This window comes from Etheostoma cragini, chromosome 12 (genome assembly GCF_013103735.1).
Source record: "Etheostoma cragini isolate CJK2018 chromosome 12, CSU_Ecrag_1.0, whole genome shotgun sequence".
NCBI lineage: Eukaryota > Metazoa > Chordata > Actinopteri > Perciformes > Percidae > Etheostoma > Etheostoma cragini.
The window spans coordinates 13,762,535-13,780,654 of NC_048418.1; the positions used below are offsets into that span (position 1 = coordinate 13,762,535).

Here is an 18,120-nt window from a genome sequence, read left to right on the forward strand (position 1 = left end):
TTTCTTATTTTGTAATTTTTTGTCAAGTCTTTGAATCCAAAGTTTTGTACAAACTAGTTTTTGCATTTTTATGGATTTCTAAAATTGTATGTTTTATAATTATTTATTTCAAGCTATGTATATATTAGTAAGTAAAAGTATATATTTGCAGAAATACATTTTTCTAAACAGTGTTGTGACTTGTAACGCTGTAGCCTTTTTACCTCATCTGTTTTTCACTGACTGAACACAGGTATTGATTGTCTTACTGCCTGTAGTAGATTTCAAAAGTTAACTCTGTAACACCAAAATAAAGCAACATAAACAACCAAACTTGTTGTATAATCTATGACTGAACTTATGTGATTGAGTATTTTGTTGAGTTTTGTGAAATGTGATTGCCAAGATATAAGCATAGTCATAGATGGATAAATGGCCCATTGACCTCTGACCTCTGGGGGCTGAAGGCTTCTGAACACAGGTGTCAATAGCATACACATGTCTATAAATGTAGCACATGAATCTGAAGATGCTCAGTGTGAAATAAGTAGGTAACAGTATTCAGCTACTACGCCTTGGGCAAACAAGCTCTTTTAAAAAAAGCTGACTGTCTCAAATTCAAACCTGACATGACTTTTGTGTAAGAGCATCATCTGGTCTTGATCTGAAGAAGAAAAAAATCTTTAGAAAAAAAACGCATTGCTCCATTTAATTTATATTAGGGTGATGGATGGTGGGAAGTGATGCTTGTGAGTTTCAGTTTGCTAGAAGAGCTAGTTGGCCGGTTTTAGTTGAAATATGGTAAATAGTTTGTATTGATGGATAAAAGAAAAAGAAATATGCAAGAAGAGTTTACAATTTTTTAAATATTACTGATTAGACATATGTGCGTAAAGACAGATTGTTTGCAATTTCTATGCTGAGGGGAATGGGATTATGAATGATAGACTGACATTAGTCATAATAACTTTGGAAGGGTATGAGTAACATTAACAGGTTGTGGTGATGGTAGGAGAACCCCAAAGATTTGTCCAGGAGCACCGTTACAGGTATAATAATAGTAAATATTGCAGTAGTGCTAAAATTTGTCCTATCAATTATCAACGTCCTGTAAACTTTTGTGAATCAAACATGGTCATGATTTGTTGCAGATATCAGTTGTGCAAGATTGAAAAGCTTCTGTTGCATCTTCAATTCAGACAACAAAATGCTTTCTTGTGTTCAATTTCACTGATTCAGAGGATGTTATATTAAGGGATGTGGGAATCCAGATTCAGCTGACTCAAACTGGTGGAAGTCCTCATAAAAACCAACAATCTAATACAATTTAAATGTACTTTTTTCAATAAACAAATAATTAAAAAATAAAGAAGAATTAAGACTGTCTACCAACAGGTCAACAAACTCTGAACCCTTCAGTAACTAACATGCAGCTCAGCCCATAGCTGCCACAGAATACACAACCATGTAGTTACCATGTTAAATTAGGGCCACTGAATTAGCTGCAAGACTGCCTGTCTGTAGACGGCGGTTCCTCATTATGAAGACACCACTGAAGCCTTACACGGATAATACTGATGCCTGAATGAATGAAAAATCTAATCACAGTTGCACACTTAGAATATGGACAAGCTGTCAGTCAAAAAGACTAATAGATTAAGGCCATAATGCCCAAACATGGGCCAAAAGAAGAAGAAAATAAAGCTGGTCTAATAATTTGATTTCTTTGAGAGACTGCAGAAGCCAGCTGTGCTTTTTGGAGAAACAATAATACCAGAAAAAAACTCAGTGATGAGAGTTAAGAAATAGACGGAGCTTTGTTGAAGAGAAAGACCTGATCTCAAGATAGATTAGGGGTGGGATGTGAATAGAGCCCACCAGTGCTCCGGCTCAGCCGCTGGACCCCTGATAGTCTTTGAGCCCTGCAACAATGTCACCACCAGAGGCCAGGTCTCACTGCTATCTAACCCCATTATCTCACAGAAAGATTGATACACACCCCCTCCAGAGTGGAAGCAACACAAAAAGTGATACCCTTCCGTTTTCATTCATGTGGATTCATTAGTCAGCCCACCCCCAATTCAAACTATATTTTAAGCCGTCTTTCACAGTTTGTCCTACGACTGAAACTTATTACTCGGGTATACTCATTTTCCCAGAGATTCATAAAAATGCTATGGCATTTAAATCCTGCCTCATGATGGGAAATGAATAAAGACTTGTTGAACACTGTTGTGTATGAACTCTTAGGAGCCAGCCAGGTTCAGGTTTGGTTTAACGACTGGGAGGCTGTCGGCAGCTCATTCCACACCTCGACCTTTGACACTTTTCACACCATCTGAATGGGAGAAAACAAGTACAAAACATGAAACAGAAACTCCGGCCCTGCAGCAACGCTGTCTTTCGGCTAAAGGAAATAGGCCTTTCCCTTCAGACCAGACCCACCCTAGCAGCTTTGTCACCCAAGTGAGATGAACATTGTTAGCAGATAGTTGCCAGAGGAGACTATGGTGACTCAAGTGAGAGAGATGGCATCCTGACTGTGAGAACTTTGACGCGACTAGACTGCAAAAGGCACCACTAACCATATAAATGGGAGACAATGGACCTAATTGCAATCAGTATCCTCTTTTTATTTTATGTCCTGAGTTTCACCCTGACATTCACAAGAGACCCCTGCATGCATTTCAATACAGCCATGTTGTTGTGGGGCAACACATATACAGTGGATTGGTGCAAAGGCCCACACTCAAATGACATGATGCAAATACTCCCACAGAAGTCACCCTTTGGTTACAGCTTTCTGTTTCACTCTTCCTAAGGCTCTTGATATTATTAACATAAAAACCCATGTTAACAAATATGCAACTGGGTTGATATCTAACATGTTAAATTTGAGGTTTTATCTGCGTGCAAATGTTTGAGATAATATGTTAGAAAGACTCGGCTGCTCTATGTTTAACACATATTGTAGCTTTCAAAGAATACGTTTCTCAAAGCTCTTCTTGTTTATACTGTGGGACGTGCACACCAAAGGTGATGGGCCAAAACTGAACTACAGAGGAGAAGTGCCGTGTGTGGGCATTTCATTATGGAACTGACTTTGAAGCCAGTCTTTTCATGTCTATGTGTTCTTCTGTCTGAAATTAGATCCCTCCTTTGGATTCAGTACATGTCTTTAACACATTTAACATATCAGATTATCCAGATCGTAGGAATAATATAACTGAAATAATTTTTGTCGTGTGGACATTGTACAAAAATCTGGTATACTTCCACAGTCTAATTTGAGAAGTTAACACATGTGATTACGGCATTTGACTCACAAATTGCAATATGGTTCAAGTGCCAGTGCAGTACAGTGTGGATTGGTAGCTGGAGAGATGCCAGTTCACCTCCTGGGCGCTGCCAGGTGCTCTTGAGCAAGGCACCCCCACCATTTGCCCAGAGCGCCGGTATAGCACTGGCAGCCAACTCACTCTGACATCTCTCCATTTGTGCATGAATATGTCCTGAGCGTATGTGTGTGTGTGTGTGTGTGTGTGTGTGTGTGTGTGTGTGTGTGTGTGTGTGTGTGTGTTTCAGACCTGTGTGTATTGATTTCAAAAAAACTAAAACAAAGTATAAATTGTAATTTACCAACTGGGGATCACTGAACAGTATAAATTATTATTAAATTATTATAAAAAAAATATTGCAAACAAACCCCCCTTGAATGGCCTGTAAGTGATCATATTTCTCACATATTTTCTAAAAAAAAATCCTGACAGCACCCACACCTTCATACAACACTTCAGCCACTAAATTCTAACTTAAGATCCGCCAATGTGTTGTTTATCACACAATCGCCTTTTTCCACTTTAGATAAACATTAGACACAGTAGACAGACAAAATGAGCTTCAACAGATAACTATATGCACTAATACTAAACATATCATTCTCTAAAGGCTGTGTTGAAAAATCTTAATCTCTTAACATCTTAACGTCTGTAGCAATCAACATTTTCTTTTTTACAGCCAGGGAGGGGAATGTGTGAAGTATGTCACCTGCCTTGAATGAGGATGATGGGTTATCTGCAAGATTTCTAAAGAGGACAGGCATCATCAGAAGACATGTGGCACCTGTAAAGCAGCCTTTTCTCCTTTTGAAGTGCCTGTTTGTATTGTTGAAGTCAACAAAGGAATTTTGCCACCTCTGTACTTACAAGAGAACATTAGTCAAACTGGAGGAGATAACAAGAGGGGAAAGGAGCTGGCGATTTGAAAGACACACTACACAGACTACACATGTGTGTTTACACATGCATAACCCTCACCCCCTGACTCTTCCTTTTGAGGACAAGTTTTTCAGGGGAGCCCTCTATGTTCAGGTATGCTGCTGTAAGATGTAGTGGTGGTCGGGTGCCGAGTCTGGAGGTTGACAAGGGGTCATCCTTCAGGTCAATGTGGGTTGTAGTGGGGAGGAGGAGGCAGACATGATCACCCATTAGTCACCTTTTCACCTCTGTGCAGCTCAAAGTAGTTCAGCAGGTATGATGAGCATGTGCACCATACATTTCCCGAAGCAGTTTCAGTAATATTAATTAGCTCTGTCTCTTATCTATCTGGTGGTGGTGACTTCATGGTGTCATTTTCTTTCGGCCGGTCAGTTACATATACTCTAATAATTCACAACAACCAGAGTAAATCTAAACTTATGTTTGCATTCCTCTTGTGAGCATCATTATTCATTATTTTACTTTTTGTTAAAAAAGTAACTAGGCATCTCTCAATTCAACAGATTAGTTTTTCAGAAACGTGTCATGGTTAGTAGTGGTGGAAAAAATAAAAAGTTGTGAACAGCTTTCTTGTAATATAACCTGTAAAAAAATTAATTGACACAAGAAACAAGAAATACCCCCAAAAGAGTCTTCATTTCACCATTCTACTCTTATTTCATACGTGGTTTCCATGCATCCATACAATACAGCATCCAAACAGTGGATCTGTTCTCGAGTGCACCCACTTTCCAAGTTCCATTCTTGGTGATTGAAAAGCATCAGCTTAGTATTGATGGAAAGCCTAAATGAAGGGGGTCAGGAAAAATATGCCTGTCAAATGTACCCACATTATGGTGGACATGTCCTGAGTGAGTGAGATTGGGTGTATCAATTACGAGATGACTTGGAGGGGAGAGGAGCGAGGTTATCATTAGCAGAACCTGGCACTGGCCTCTGCTAGTTCCAGTAATTACCTCACAAAGGGTGGTGCTTGCCTTCCCACTGCTTTTCCCACACTGCACTCCAGGCTCAGAATTCCAATCGGCCCCAGACCTGCAATCTCCTCGGTTTTAGACAGCAAATTACTGACAAGTCCCATTCTTCACAGCACTGTAATTGCTTTTTAGTGCTGTTTTTATTGAGGCAACCCCAACCCCCTTGCCCTTTACTCAATAAAGCTTAGTCAGGGAAGGGGGCGAAGGGTTAATATAGATAACATTAGTACCTAATTGGAAGGTCTCGAACTGAAGGAAAGTTTCATATAAGTCCTGTCATTTTTTGATATCTCATAGCATAATTGTTGCATGAATACAACTGATCAGATCTATTTTGGAGTAATCAAGTAAGATGTGTTTTTGAAATGTATAGTTTATAAGTTCCACATTTGTTCGAAGGTCCATGCAAATTCTCTACCTCAGCATGTCTGCTCCAGAGAAGTGATGTCATCAAGGCTCTTCACACCCCATACAAAGAGAAGCACTAAGCATCTTGGCTACCGTTCGACTTAAATCACTTTGTGTTGTCTTTCCCACCCCTGCGCATTACTTTCTCAATCTATTACTTTGTGGAAATCATTAGTCTCCATGTCAATACAAGCTCAGAGCAGAGAAAACATCTCATTATGGGACTTAAAGAGATCCGTAGCATTCTTGGCTCTGTCAAGCTGTTCTTCCTTTCTTCAATATACTTTCACTCAGTGGATAAATTCTCAACGTTCCAATGCCGGACAACCAAACAGTTGCCATTTCAAATGAGAAAAGAAGAAAGAATGGAAAATGGCAGAGGGATTAGAGGATCTAAACATGATAAAAGGAAAGGAGATTTTTGTTGTGATCCAGTTTAGTTTGTAAGATGGAGGGTCTTAACAAGGATTTGAGACTTTAGAATTCAATGTTCCATTATTTCCATCCTGTGCAGTTTCAGCTAAATTGTTTGCCATTTGGTGGCCTTTACAAGCTCTTACTTCTGAACAACATTACATGCAAGTGTAAGCACAATGTTTGAAATGATTGTGACATAATGTCCTAGCTGTCCACTATTCAGATTTATAAGAATTTCCAGTTTATTTCTCTAATGTTTCAATATTTCATGTGGACATGCACAAAACACATTTGAGAGGTGTGAAAACATCAAATGCAACTAGATATATCCATTCACCTTTTGAGGCGTTGACTCCCACTAAAACATAATAGCTATAGAGTTGTTTTGCCTTCTGTAGAAACCAAACAGAAAGACCTGAAATGGAAGATACCACAAGAAAAAAGAGAAAAAATACAGAAAAATACAGAATTCAAAGATGAGTTGAGCATGGTTTGAATGCTAAAAAGTTTTTTACATTTTTCCTGTTTTCTGTCTCTGCATCAAACGTGACCACATCCAGGCTTTATTGGCAGAGCAGCAAAGTACCCTAGGGCTACAACCTGCAATTGATTTAGATAGCAACCTAATTCGCCTCTGACCTTCTGTGTCCATCTCCCTGTCAGTCTGAGCAGGTTGACACCTCTGACCCTGTCAGGGATGTCAAATGGCTTGTTAGAGGCCTTCAATAAAGTACAATGACAAGCCCTCTAATGCATTACAACACGAGTTCCAGAAATGAGAGGCTGTAGCCTTTCCAGCCTCAAGGCGGACAGGTGCTCCATCGCGTAACACACACACACACACACACACACACACACAAACACACACAGAAAGAATCAAAACAACACACCAACACCAGCACAGCACAATGATAGGTTGATAACACTGCTTGCATGTGGTGAACCATTACATCACACACCTGTGGGTCACACACTTGTATGCAATGTTCAAAATGCCTCCAAATTCATTATTCAATCACTTAAGGATTATCTTTAAGGGGCTTACATAACCAATAGAGATCAGTTGTCAGTAGAGATATAAAAACACCATACCTGGACCACCTTGGGAGCATGTTAGGCTCGTCACCATGTGGCTTTTCTAAAGGACCCAAAGGGCCACTTACAATGAACCTGTCTACGTCACAGATGCCTGAATGTTGGAGAAATAATATGTGATATATATGTATAACAGAGTGAGACCATGTTAAAAATCATTTGGCATCAACTTGACAAGCAAAAAATCCCATGTGCCAAATCTGGACATCTACCTGGTTTTGATGCCACATGTTATGGTTGGTGCTGGTTGGTCCTTGAGGCCCTGCTTCAACATGCTGTGCATTCCAACCAATTATCTACCCCAAGGTGCAACAGGTTCACACTTTAATCTTTGATGCCTCCCTCAATGGGATATAGCTGGATTTAAAAAAGGGAACAGGGGTGGGACAACCCTTAAAAACCTGTATACATAGCAAACATGAATCAACTTCAAACCAACCCACTGAGGGAAACAAAAAAGTCTTTCAAAGAAATACCTTTATCCTCACCGTTGTTTCATCTTGCAATAGCTCGTCATGGCCCAAGTGGATGCTGAAAGGTAGTTTCAAAGTTAGAGCAGCAGAAGTCAAAATGTCATTTGAGTTCAGGTAATGGGCGTGACACACCAACATGATGATCGGCCGTTGGAGAGTCTGGCAAGGTCGGTGACTTGAGTCTGTTTGGTGTGTTCTGTGCCGCCAGTCTTTCGGAGTGGTCCGGAAGGGCTGTCGGCCTTCATTTTGACCTGCTCGGTCAGAAGGCGGGCACTGCCGGCAGTCGGACTCAAATGAGCAATCTGATTGGTAGAGTGCCAACCCGGTCGAGGAGTGGGATGAGTGGGACTAGAGTCTCTCAAAATCTGACAAAAATCTTTTAAACTGACCTTTGTCGATCTGAAATGAAGACAGATTCAGCCAACTGCATGGCCTGTTTGTCGATTAAAATATTTGTAGAAACACGTTTTGTGAGTAAAATATAGTAAAACATGAGATTGTATTCTGAACAAGTGTTCAGGACTGCCTTAGAATTTCTTGAAAAAGCAGACCCACTTGATGCGTTCGTCGAATAAGCCGCATCCGAGGCTTTTTTTTCTACCAACTCGGGGAGATTGATCCGTCCAACTGCCTTTTCTGCCGAGGGTCGGCAGTCTGGTTGGTGTGTCAGGGGCTTAAAATGCCCAGTTGAATTTATGTTGTTTAAAGGGTGCTGAAAATTTGAAGGACCACAGCAACCTCACTTCCAACCAAGTCATCCTTTACAAGGAAATTCAGTTCCTGGGCATGGACGTTGCGTTCTACGCGTACCGTTACACCTTGCCAGTATACCTATTGTTAACATCCCACCCCCACGCCAGAGGCCCCCCATGCGTCTTTAGAGAGCTTTTTTTTAACCATCTGTCACGGATGTCCCAGGACATCTCCCATCGATGCCAATGGCTCCCACATACTAGATCAGTTGTTATTGTAGAGTGAAGGGGTCATACAGGGGAACTAAATTCAATCAAAAAGATCATTAAAGATCATTTGTTGCATAAACAATGAATAAATGTGTACTGCACAGGTCAGTTTTTTGAGAAATTTGATTGATCCAAGACAAAACAAACAATATTGTTGCCCAAACGCATGGTTTGATATGGATTTCATACTCTTGATTGCTATTTAACTAGATTACCTCATTTACTTTGTTTCCACAAACTGTGCTGTCAAAATTTATGAGAACAATCTTTATGCGGTAATGACTCAATATGGAATGGAATATTTCCGCATGCACCCAGGGCGGAGTGCAAAATGTTATGCAAATCCTCTCAACAACCTTTACAGGATGTTGACAATCACCATACAAAGGTGATTGGCAGCCGACACCAGTGCACATTTATCCTTTTGCCCCAGCCTGTCTCTCTCTGTAGCGCCCCCTACTGTGAGCGGCGTGGGGTAGGGTGCCCAGTGGCACTTGTTGCCAATGGATGAAGCCAGCATGGATGATCTCATGGCAACGATGCTGGTCGTTGTAATAATGTTTGGTTTGTTTTCTGCTTCACACCTCATTTGGGATTTTGCCCGATCTTAATCCAGTACAACATGAGACGCAGAGGGAGGCATCCCATGCCTGTCCATCCAAGTTCCAGCACTGCTTAGCCCGAACCAGCTCCTTTGTACGATTCACACAGCAGTCTATTGGTTGTCCATGGGCCATTTTATAATGTTCTTCTATTGTCATCATTATAATGATTATTGAAACGCGCAGTACATACACAAATCCAGATCTAAAATAAGTTTTATGAATAATTTAAAATTTCAGAATGTGAAGCTCACAAAACTAAAAATAACAAATCTCTCTTATGCATGCACTCTTATGCATGTACACACCAACATTCTCTCCCTCTGTAACACACACACACACACACACACACACACACACACACACACACACCAGACCAGCGTTCCCAAGCCCCTTACTGAGCGTTTTTATCCTTGCAAGGCCTTTTTGGCAGCCCTTTTCCATTCACAAAATGCAGACAAGCCTCACTCTCTGCTTCATACATGTCCATTGATTTGGGCATGACTGACTCAGCAACTTGGATAACTCCTCTCAGGCAATGACATAGTATGTGCCAAAAGCAAATTTTCCCTGTGGACAAGGGCCACTTTGAAAATCTCCAGAGTCTTACTGTAGCTGTCACGTCTGCAGCTGTGGCCCCCAGGTGGGGATAGGTGTTCAGCGGACACAGTTGACACAAATAAAGAAGGGATTTAAAGAGAAAGAGAGAGTGTGCACACATGCACGTGTGGAAAAAAGTTGTTAAAGCGTGTACACAAGCGGGGCCATCGTTTGTGTGTTTGTGTGTGTGCTTTGGGGGGGTTGATATATACACCCTCCTACTGTCCTATTTCTAGTACTCTGTCTACACGTCACAACTGTCAGTAACTAGTGAGATATGAAGCCGCAAAGGACCAACAAGGATGGAGCCCTTCAAATGGATATTACCGCTGTGTTTGCCTGTGGAGTATGGAAAGTTGGATTTAGCACTACAACTAGGATCTTTACTGTACCTTTGGCTCATTACATGGTACGTTATAAATGTATATTATGATACTTTCAACCCAATAAAGTCTGCTTTTAGTAAGTTTTGGTTCAAATCCTCAGGAAGCAGCTATTAGAGATATTCTTAAATCTCGACAATATCGAGTTCATTGCTGTGCATTTTTTCTGCCTCACATCTCTTTAAATTTAAAATGCATGTACTAGAAGACAAAAATAACAGGTTTAGGTCCAGTCCTTTTTAAGTTAATATTAAAAATATCACTCCATCTTTGGCAAACTTTCATGCCTTTCTGTACGTGGATGACACAGTAGTGTATTAGGTTGCTAATTATGTACATATAGCAGCCACTTACAGCGTTCCTTTGACATTCTCTGGCTCTTGGACATGCACTAAACTCTAAAAAGTACATGCTAGTTTCCTGAGTAAGAGCTAATACAGGGTATTAATATTTCTACTGAAGGGAGAGGGTCACAGAATATAAATATCTTGGCATCTGGATTGATGAAAAACTCACATTTAAATTTATATTGATAATCTTGTGTTTGTCATCACATAAAAAGTTTGGTTATTACTACAGAAATAAAACCATCTTTCCCAAATTTTGTAGGAAAAGGGTTGTTAAGATGGTTTCCATGTCTGTCTTGGACTGATTTATAGACATGCATCCTCCACAGCTCTTCAACCTCTGGCCTCAGTATCACTCTGCCTTGAGATTTAATATCAGTGTTGTCTATCGTACATGTTTGTGTTTTATATGATAGGGTTGAGTTCGGTGTTCGTCTCTTCAAGAGAGACCTTACACTCACTGGAATGTTTTTGAATAAATTAAGCCCCTACTGGAAAATTAATAATTTATAATCACTCAGATGTATCAGACATGCTCTACTGACTGGCTCTTGCTTCATGTTTCATGAGCTAGGCCAAAACTTGGAAAAACTGCTTTTAACTGAACAAAAATATAACAAATCCTGTAAATCAATGCACTTATACCTTTTGAACTTTTAAGAAACTGTATATTCTTTCACATTTTGATTTATTTATTAAATTATCTACCCTTGTTGCAAAATGGTTATCTATCAAATAATTTTCCTTAATCATAAGGTTTTAATGGTTTAGTATTTTATAATGATATCAGTCTTTTCTGTTAGTATATCTCTTGTAATTGACTCCATGTTATTGTAAATTACGGTTGATCTTGCAAGTATCAATTAAGGTTGAATGAAGTAATGAATCTCTGTTGTCCCACCTCAACCTGTGCACCTGTGCTCTGGCTGTGCAAAGAGGAGAAAAGATGGATTTTACTTTCTTTCTTTTTTTTTCTGCTGTACAGAAGATCACCAAATTAAACTGTTTACTGCTTTTCTTGTAAACTGCATTTGTTAAAGCCTATTTTCTGTAGTCTGTGTTGTATTTTGCATTGAGGAATTAGAGAACAGTGCAGAGTTGAAGCCCTTGTTCTGTGCTGTTTATGTTTTCTTTGCTGTAATTTAATGTTTATTGGTCTAACTGATGCTGTTACAAAATAAAAGTAAAGATGGTTAACATTTCCACTTACAGGTGAAGAACAGGTTTTGATCTTACAACCATGTTTTTAAGATGATAAATATAGATAATAAATGTTGACATGCATTAGATATGAAAAATGCAACCTCTTATTGAACTGAGAAACAAACCCATAGGTTGTAGAATATCCTTATATCAAAGAAAAGCATATTTGTTAAAGAAAACTGGCACATGTCAGATTTTGTGTTTTCACTTGAATTACCCTTTATACAACCTTTGTTTCATGGACTTTTTTAGAGATTGTCACATAGCTGTATGTTTTCTAAAATTGAAACAATTTGTAGTATTAGTTTTGGCAACATGTTCTAAGAACTGTTTCCTTAAGAACAAATCTTTAAACAATGTCTGCAAAAGAAAAAGAAGATAAAAAAAAAAACAGAAGATGTTAAGAACCCTCCAAGAGGGGGTGATCATGCGAAAAGGCATCTTCAGAGAGAGACGTTTTGGATGTATTACCTTGAAGCGTAACTCTCGCCAAAACGCAACCAAAATGCTCCTAAAGCTTAGTATCAAATAAATGCACGGACAATTTGTTGTTTTGTCAATAGTGAAAAACAATATTGCCTCATGTAAGAATGACGTTTCCTCCCATAGAGGCCGTACCATTCATATTAAGAGATTGCATATTTTTGATTGGGAAGATGGCGGATAGCACAAACAACAACTGCTAATGTGAGTCGCTCAAAACCTTTCTTTTTAGTAAACTCTGTGAAGACAAACATTGTTCTCAATGCTTGCGTTCATGTATAGAGTACCTGGTCACTAAGACCAAGAGACTGGATCACATCACTCCAGTTCTGAAGTCTTTACACTGGCTTCCTGTGCCTCAAAGAATTGATTCCAAAGTACTTTTGCTAGTTTATAAATCACTCAATGGTTTAAGACCAAAATACATTTCTGATCTGAAAAAGAACACAAAAATCTGAAAAGCGGCCCTTCCGTCCTAAACATGCTTTTAAACAAAAGTTTGACTCGGGTACATTCACAAAAAGACCCTAGGTTGTATTTTGGCGAGAGTTACTCTTTAACACAATGTCCCCATACGGCTTAAATTAAGAATTGGATGTAAACCCTTTTTTGTAATGACCACTCTTGTGACATTGTATGTGGGATTCATCTACTGGGGGAAATAGTGTACATGTGGGATAATCTAGTACATAATGATATTTTGTAAGTTATGGCTTTGGCCAAATTGTTTCAATTTTTTTCATTGTCTGTGTGCACATTTGTGTACATGTATTTTTTAAACCAATTGCTTTATGTGATAAGATGTGGTAAAGGTGGCACTTAGGCCCATCAAGGCCTTGGTAATCAATTTAAATGAGTTCAGCTGATCAAGCCCTTGGTAATTAGTTTGAATGTGCTCAGCTGATCCATGTGCTGTATATGCCCTATGTCTATGCTTGTTCCTATGATGAATGTCATTTGACTGAGGAAGACCCGGCTGGGACAAAAAGTTGCTGCACAATAAAACTTATGGGAGAATTAGCGAAGTGGTTGCCTCTCATTCTTTTCAGTAGTATCAGTTTTGGCAATATGTTCTAAAAATTGTTCTTCAAACAACATCTGTAAAAAAAAAAAAACAGAAGGTTTTGTAGATACTGAGAGTTTTGTCAGTGAATCAGGATTAGAAACATTTCTATGTCTGATTGTAACCCTGATATTGAAAGCAGAGTTGAATGTGAGGCAATTCTAAACAATTGCTGCTAAGTAAACACCTTCCACATACATAAAAAAAAAAACATAAATTGCTGTGAAAATAAGCTGAGAGCGATCTCTTAGGCATTTGGCAGGGCAAAACCACAAATTACGGTTGCAGTGTGAGACAGCATTATGAGCCTTTACTGTGTGGTCCATCCCCAACTTCAGACCCTTCTCCCCTCCTGCTGCTCTCTCCTGCCCTTCTACCCTCCTGCTACCCCCTCTGCTGGGGGTAGCCGGCATAGTTGACCCTGGTTAAAATTCAACTGTCCCAACAATAACGTGGTTAGACTTTTCCTTAGAGGATCAAAAGGGAGTGGAAGTAGCAGAGTTTGAAATTCAAACAGCACACTAAGACATCACCGGGACATCACCAGGATGCTCCTTTGGCAGCAAAAGATAAGCTTCATCTAGTCTAGACAATAATTCCCAGGATATGCCATTGGGAGTTACCACAACTCAATTTAAAGTAGAGTATAGCATATATTGCCAATTACAATAGATAAGTTGTCTTCAGACTTATATCAGTGTTGACAATTTAGGTTATATGACAATGTTGTGTATTAGGGTTTAGGCTGATGTGTTCAAAAAGTTCAATAATATTGCACAGTTTATTTGTAATACGCAGTATAAAAATACGTAATAGGCCACGTCAATTTATTTCAAGAGACATACATGAGAGGGTCCCCGTTATGTACTTTAGCTTGTAATGGGTCATTGGCTGAAAAAAGATTGACAACCTCAGCAATGCGTGTAATTCTCCCCTCAGTCACAGGGGGCGACATCTTCCAGCTTGATGCTCATGGAAGTTCAGCTGGAACGGAAACTCTGACGTGTCAAATTGTCGCCATTTTCCGGAGAAAGGAAACGCCTTGAGGAAGGAAACATATCAGCTGTGTAAGTGTATAAACTTTAATCAAGCTTGCTGTTTTAGCTGAATTTAGTCGCACAAAAAGCCATGCGTTTTAAAGCAAAATCGTATTTGTGACCACGGTTGTTATGATAATAAAGACGCCGAGAGGAAAAAAAACGAGTGCTGCCAAAAGCTAGCTAACGTTACCGAAAATGCTAACTCTAGCTAACAAGCTAGCTAAATAGACTAGCTAACGTTTCCCTGGTATTTCCTTGATTTCTAACTCTTAGCCAAATAATATTTCTTAATTTTACATGAAAACAAATGAAATGAGACTCGTAGTATTCTGAAAAGTAGCTAGTTTTTCAAGAAATTGTCGAAAATGTTATTTGGTCGGGCGACTAACAATATCGTCTCATAGCCAGCTAACGTTGTTTGTTTACGTGGGTTTATGTTAGTCTGGCGACTTCTGGCATTGCCCCTTGACAAGCTTAATGTGAAACTACTCCAGTAAGCCAACTTAGGTCTGTATGTGCGAACCTGCTGGGGTCCTAGTGTTAATATAACGTTAGTGTAGCTAGCTCGCGAAGAAAGCATTTCTCGAGAGTTACTGGTGACGTTCGGAATGTCTAATGATGCATTCATGTGCTATCGGAAAAACAATGAACTGACTGTGTAATTTTAAGTATTTGTTTCAACACTCTGATCAATAAAAAGTAATGTTTTAGAGTTGTGGTGGATTGTACTGGTGTAGCTAGAAGTTCGGGACTAAAGCAATAATGTAAAGCTTTAAACTGGAAATAAACTGTTTTTTAAACGCTCTGAGCAATAAAATACAACTCTTTGTAGAGTCCATATTTTTTGTCACATTACGGATTAAAAAGGTCAACACAACGAAGTCGGAGAAACTACTTTTTTTATTGAAAAGTACTTAAACTATTGCAGGTTACTTTTTATTATTTATTGAATTGTTGAGATCTACTCAAAATAACGTTTGATTATATTAGGCATAGGCTTCGAAGCTGCCTTAATTTAACATTTGATTTGTTTTTCCTCAGTTTTTTTGCCTAAGTAGGTTCCCATCACCAGCCGCCATGGGGAATATGTTTGCATCGCTCTTTAACATGTGGAAGAAGGAGATGAGGATCCTCATGGTCGGTCTGGATGCTGCTGGAAAGACGACTATTTTGTACAAACTGAAACTTGGAGAGATTGTGACTACAATTCCCACAATAGGCAAGTCAATAATTGTAAAATAGTGATCTTTACAAGTGTTGTGTGCCCTTATTACTGTTAAATGAGTTCATGTTAAAGTGTTTAATTCACAAGTTATTAATGTGATTGTTTGTCTTTTTATTTAGGTTTTAATGTAGAGACAGTAGAGTACAAGAACATCAGTTTTACAGTATGGGATGTCGGTGGTCAAGACAAAATTCGACCGCTGTGGCGTCATTACTTCCAGAACACACAGGGTATGTTTAGTTATGTCAAAACCTTAGTGCCTGACATTTGTTGGCTTTATGTCAGACACTTTGTAATGTACTTTTTTATATTCACTAAATGTCCACAGCTTTATAGTTTTTTTTTAAGATACAGAATACTTCATCACACACTCATTTGTTCCCTTTTTGCTCTTGTTCCAGGTCTCATCTTTGTTGTGGACAGCAACGACAGAGAGCGATGTCAGGAGGCTCGTGAAGAGCTCTCTAGAATGTTGGCAGAGGACGAGTTGCGTGATGCCGTGCTATTAGTTTTTGCCAACAAACAAGTAAGATTTACTTATGAAAATCTTTGATACAGGCAGGTGTGTATCATAACCAGTTTATTGCAAGTTTCTGCTGTCAACAGGGTTGGCTTCTAATGTTTTCTCACTGTTTATTGATTGTAGGACCTTCCAAACGCTATGAATGCAGCAGAACTCACAGACAAGTTGAATCTTCACAATCTACGTGGCAGAAACTGGTACATCCAGGCTACCTGTGCCACCACTGGGGATGGCCTCTACGAAGGACTGGATTGGTTGTCTAGTCAACTCAAAAACCATTAATAATCACCTGCTCTCTACAACTAATCTACTCCACCCAATCTCTGACCTTGCTCTTTACTCTAAAGGTGTTGCAAAGCTGAGTTACCCGCTCCTAAAATCCTCCCCTAAGCTGTTATTATCACACACACACATGCCAGTGGTGGAGAGGATCTGTTTTTGGAAAGCTGTCAGGTTTTATTTAATGTAATTGTAAATATATTTGGTAATGGGGCAGCTTATTGCACTCTTACAAATCCTACCATGGTCATTTCTCTTTCTGGCTGTTGGGCAGCCATTTGTCCATTAAATAAGAAATAGGAGGTGAGGAATAAGAATTTACCAGCACATTTGCCCAGGACCGCAATGCAATCTGATGATTTGTCATCAGGTCACATGTACTGTAGGAAGTGATCCATGTGGGGCTTATAATAATGAAAATAATAATATTAATAAAAACTGAATTAAACACTGATGCACTACTTGCAGTTACTGTGGTTACTCTAACCAGTGACTTCATGTACCAGCCCCCCAAATGTGTGTTCGTTAACACTGGCACTGACTATTTGTACTCTGTACTGACATCACTTTGCCCAAGTTGAGAACTCCTGTCTGTGAACAATTACTAGCCTTTGTTATACAGTATGTCGGTTTAAATTGAGAAATGCTGCAGCAATCTCATATCTATGTGTTTTATAGTTGTTTGAAAGGCAGGCAGTTAAGGCAGCATTGGGTGTTTGTATTTCTAAGTCTCAGGTTTATCATGTGCTGCCTTTACAATATACTTGTTTGCAGCGTTGCATGGATTGGTCTTGGTGGTCTTTAGAGACATGCAAACTTACTGGGTGTTTAAATCATTAGACTGCACAGGAACTATTACTCCACTGAGTACTTATTTCAACAGCCTTATACTGTAACTCTGTATTGTAGCACACTACAATGGCCCTACTGTCTGTTGTAAAGGCAAGGCATGCCTTTTTTTATTCAGTTATCAAATCTGGGAAATTGCATTTTGATTCTAACACAAAATCTGTTTCAGCTACATGTTTAGCGTATTGCCAGTATTTCTTCCTTTGCAGTTGTGCTTGAGTTAAAAGGGAAGCCATACATATGCCTTCTTATCCATGACACATGTTGCCTTTTTTTTTTCAAGCTTTTTTTTTTCAAGCTTTTTTTTTTCTACGTGAGTGTTACAATACTGCTCTGAACATGTCTTAAGGGTGCATCATTTTTGTGTTTGATTTACATCAACCTAAATATTTGAAAACTGTTAATCTCTTAAGTTTGTCTGTTTTAAATGTAAAGTGTTTGTTTTGTGAGGAAAAAGCACTGTAATTAAAGTGACTGGATAAAAGAGTTTCTGCAAATGATTTTAATTCTTTCACTCTATGCAATAAAACTGCTGAATGTTGTTTAATGTAGATTTTTTTCCATACATTGAAATTGTGCATCCTTGCAAATAAAATATGCACACCTAATTTTACCTACTTTATATATAGAGGTTAAATAATTAGTCAATTGACAGTTTTGTTTAACAAGCAGAAAATGCCAAAAATGTCTCCCATCTCTATTATATTAAAGTGTTCCAGTGAGTGACAGTACGCAAACATGCATACCAGGAAAGTCAAAGCAGCTACGTGGAATTCAGCCATCATTAATTTCATTATTCACACCTGCTCTTTTCCTTCTGTGAAGTCAAAATGGTCTCTTTGAAAAATTCCTATGACTATGTGTTAGTTTTCTGTTGAAAAAAGGAATCAAAATTTCTATAAAAAGAAGCTTTACATTTTATTGATAGTGATTAA

General features: G+C 38.9%; 1 protein-coding gene and 1 long non-coding RNA gene across 3 annotated transcripts; both read left to right on the plus strand.

Annotated features, from left to right (window-relative positions):
• Positions 1 to 3,917: 3,917 nt before the first annotated feature.
• Positions 3,918 to 17,669, plus strand: LOC117954460. Its single transcript, XR_004658825.1, has 3 exons — positions 3,918 to 3,930; positions 14,650 to 14,652; positions 17,279 to 17,669. It is a non-coding gene; the product is annotated as an uncharacterized LOC117954460 (long non-coding RNA).
• arf1 (ADP-ribosylation factor 1) lies at positions 14,322 to 16,751 on the plus strand. Of its 2 annotated transcripts, none has more exons than XM_034888293.1 (5): positions 14,322 to 14,336; positions 15,351 to 15,528; positions 15,654 to 15,764; positions 15,936 to 16,060; positions 16,181 to 16,751. In XM_034888293.1, exons 2-5 carry the CDS (start codon positions 15,387 to 15,389, stop codon positions 16,337 to 16,339), a joined length of 537 nt encoding a protein of 178 aa, XP_034744184.1. In that variant the 5' UTR covers positions 14,322 to 14,336; positions 15,351 to 15,386; the 3' UTR covers positions 16,340 to 16,751. The 2 variants fall into 2 exon arrangements, with proteins under 2 accessions (XP_034744184.1, XP_034744183.1); XM_034888292.1 differs by having other exon boundaries at positions 14,326 to 14,342; positions 16,181 to 16,370.
• Positions 17,670 to 18,120: the final 451 nt, after the last annotated feature.

Coding starts and splice junctions, on each gene's coding strand:
- arf1 (XM_034888293.1), top strand. CDS start 15,387: ATGGGGAATATGTTTGCATCGCTCTTTAACATGTGGAAGAAGGAGATG. Junction 15,529..15,653: donor GACTACAATTCCCACAATAG/GCAAGTCAATAA, acceptor CTTTTTATTTAG/GTTTTAATGTAGAGACAGTA. Junction 16,061..16,180: donor TAGTTTTTGCCAACAAACAA/GTAAGATTTACT, acceptor TATTGATTGTAG/GACCTTCCAAACGCTATGAA.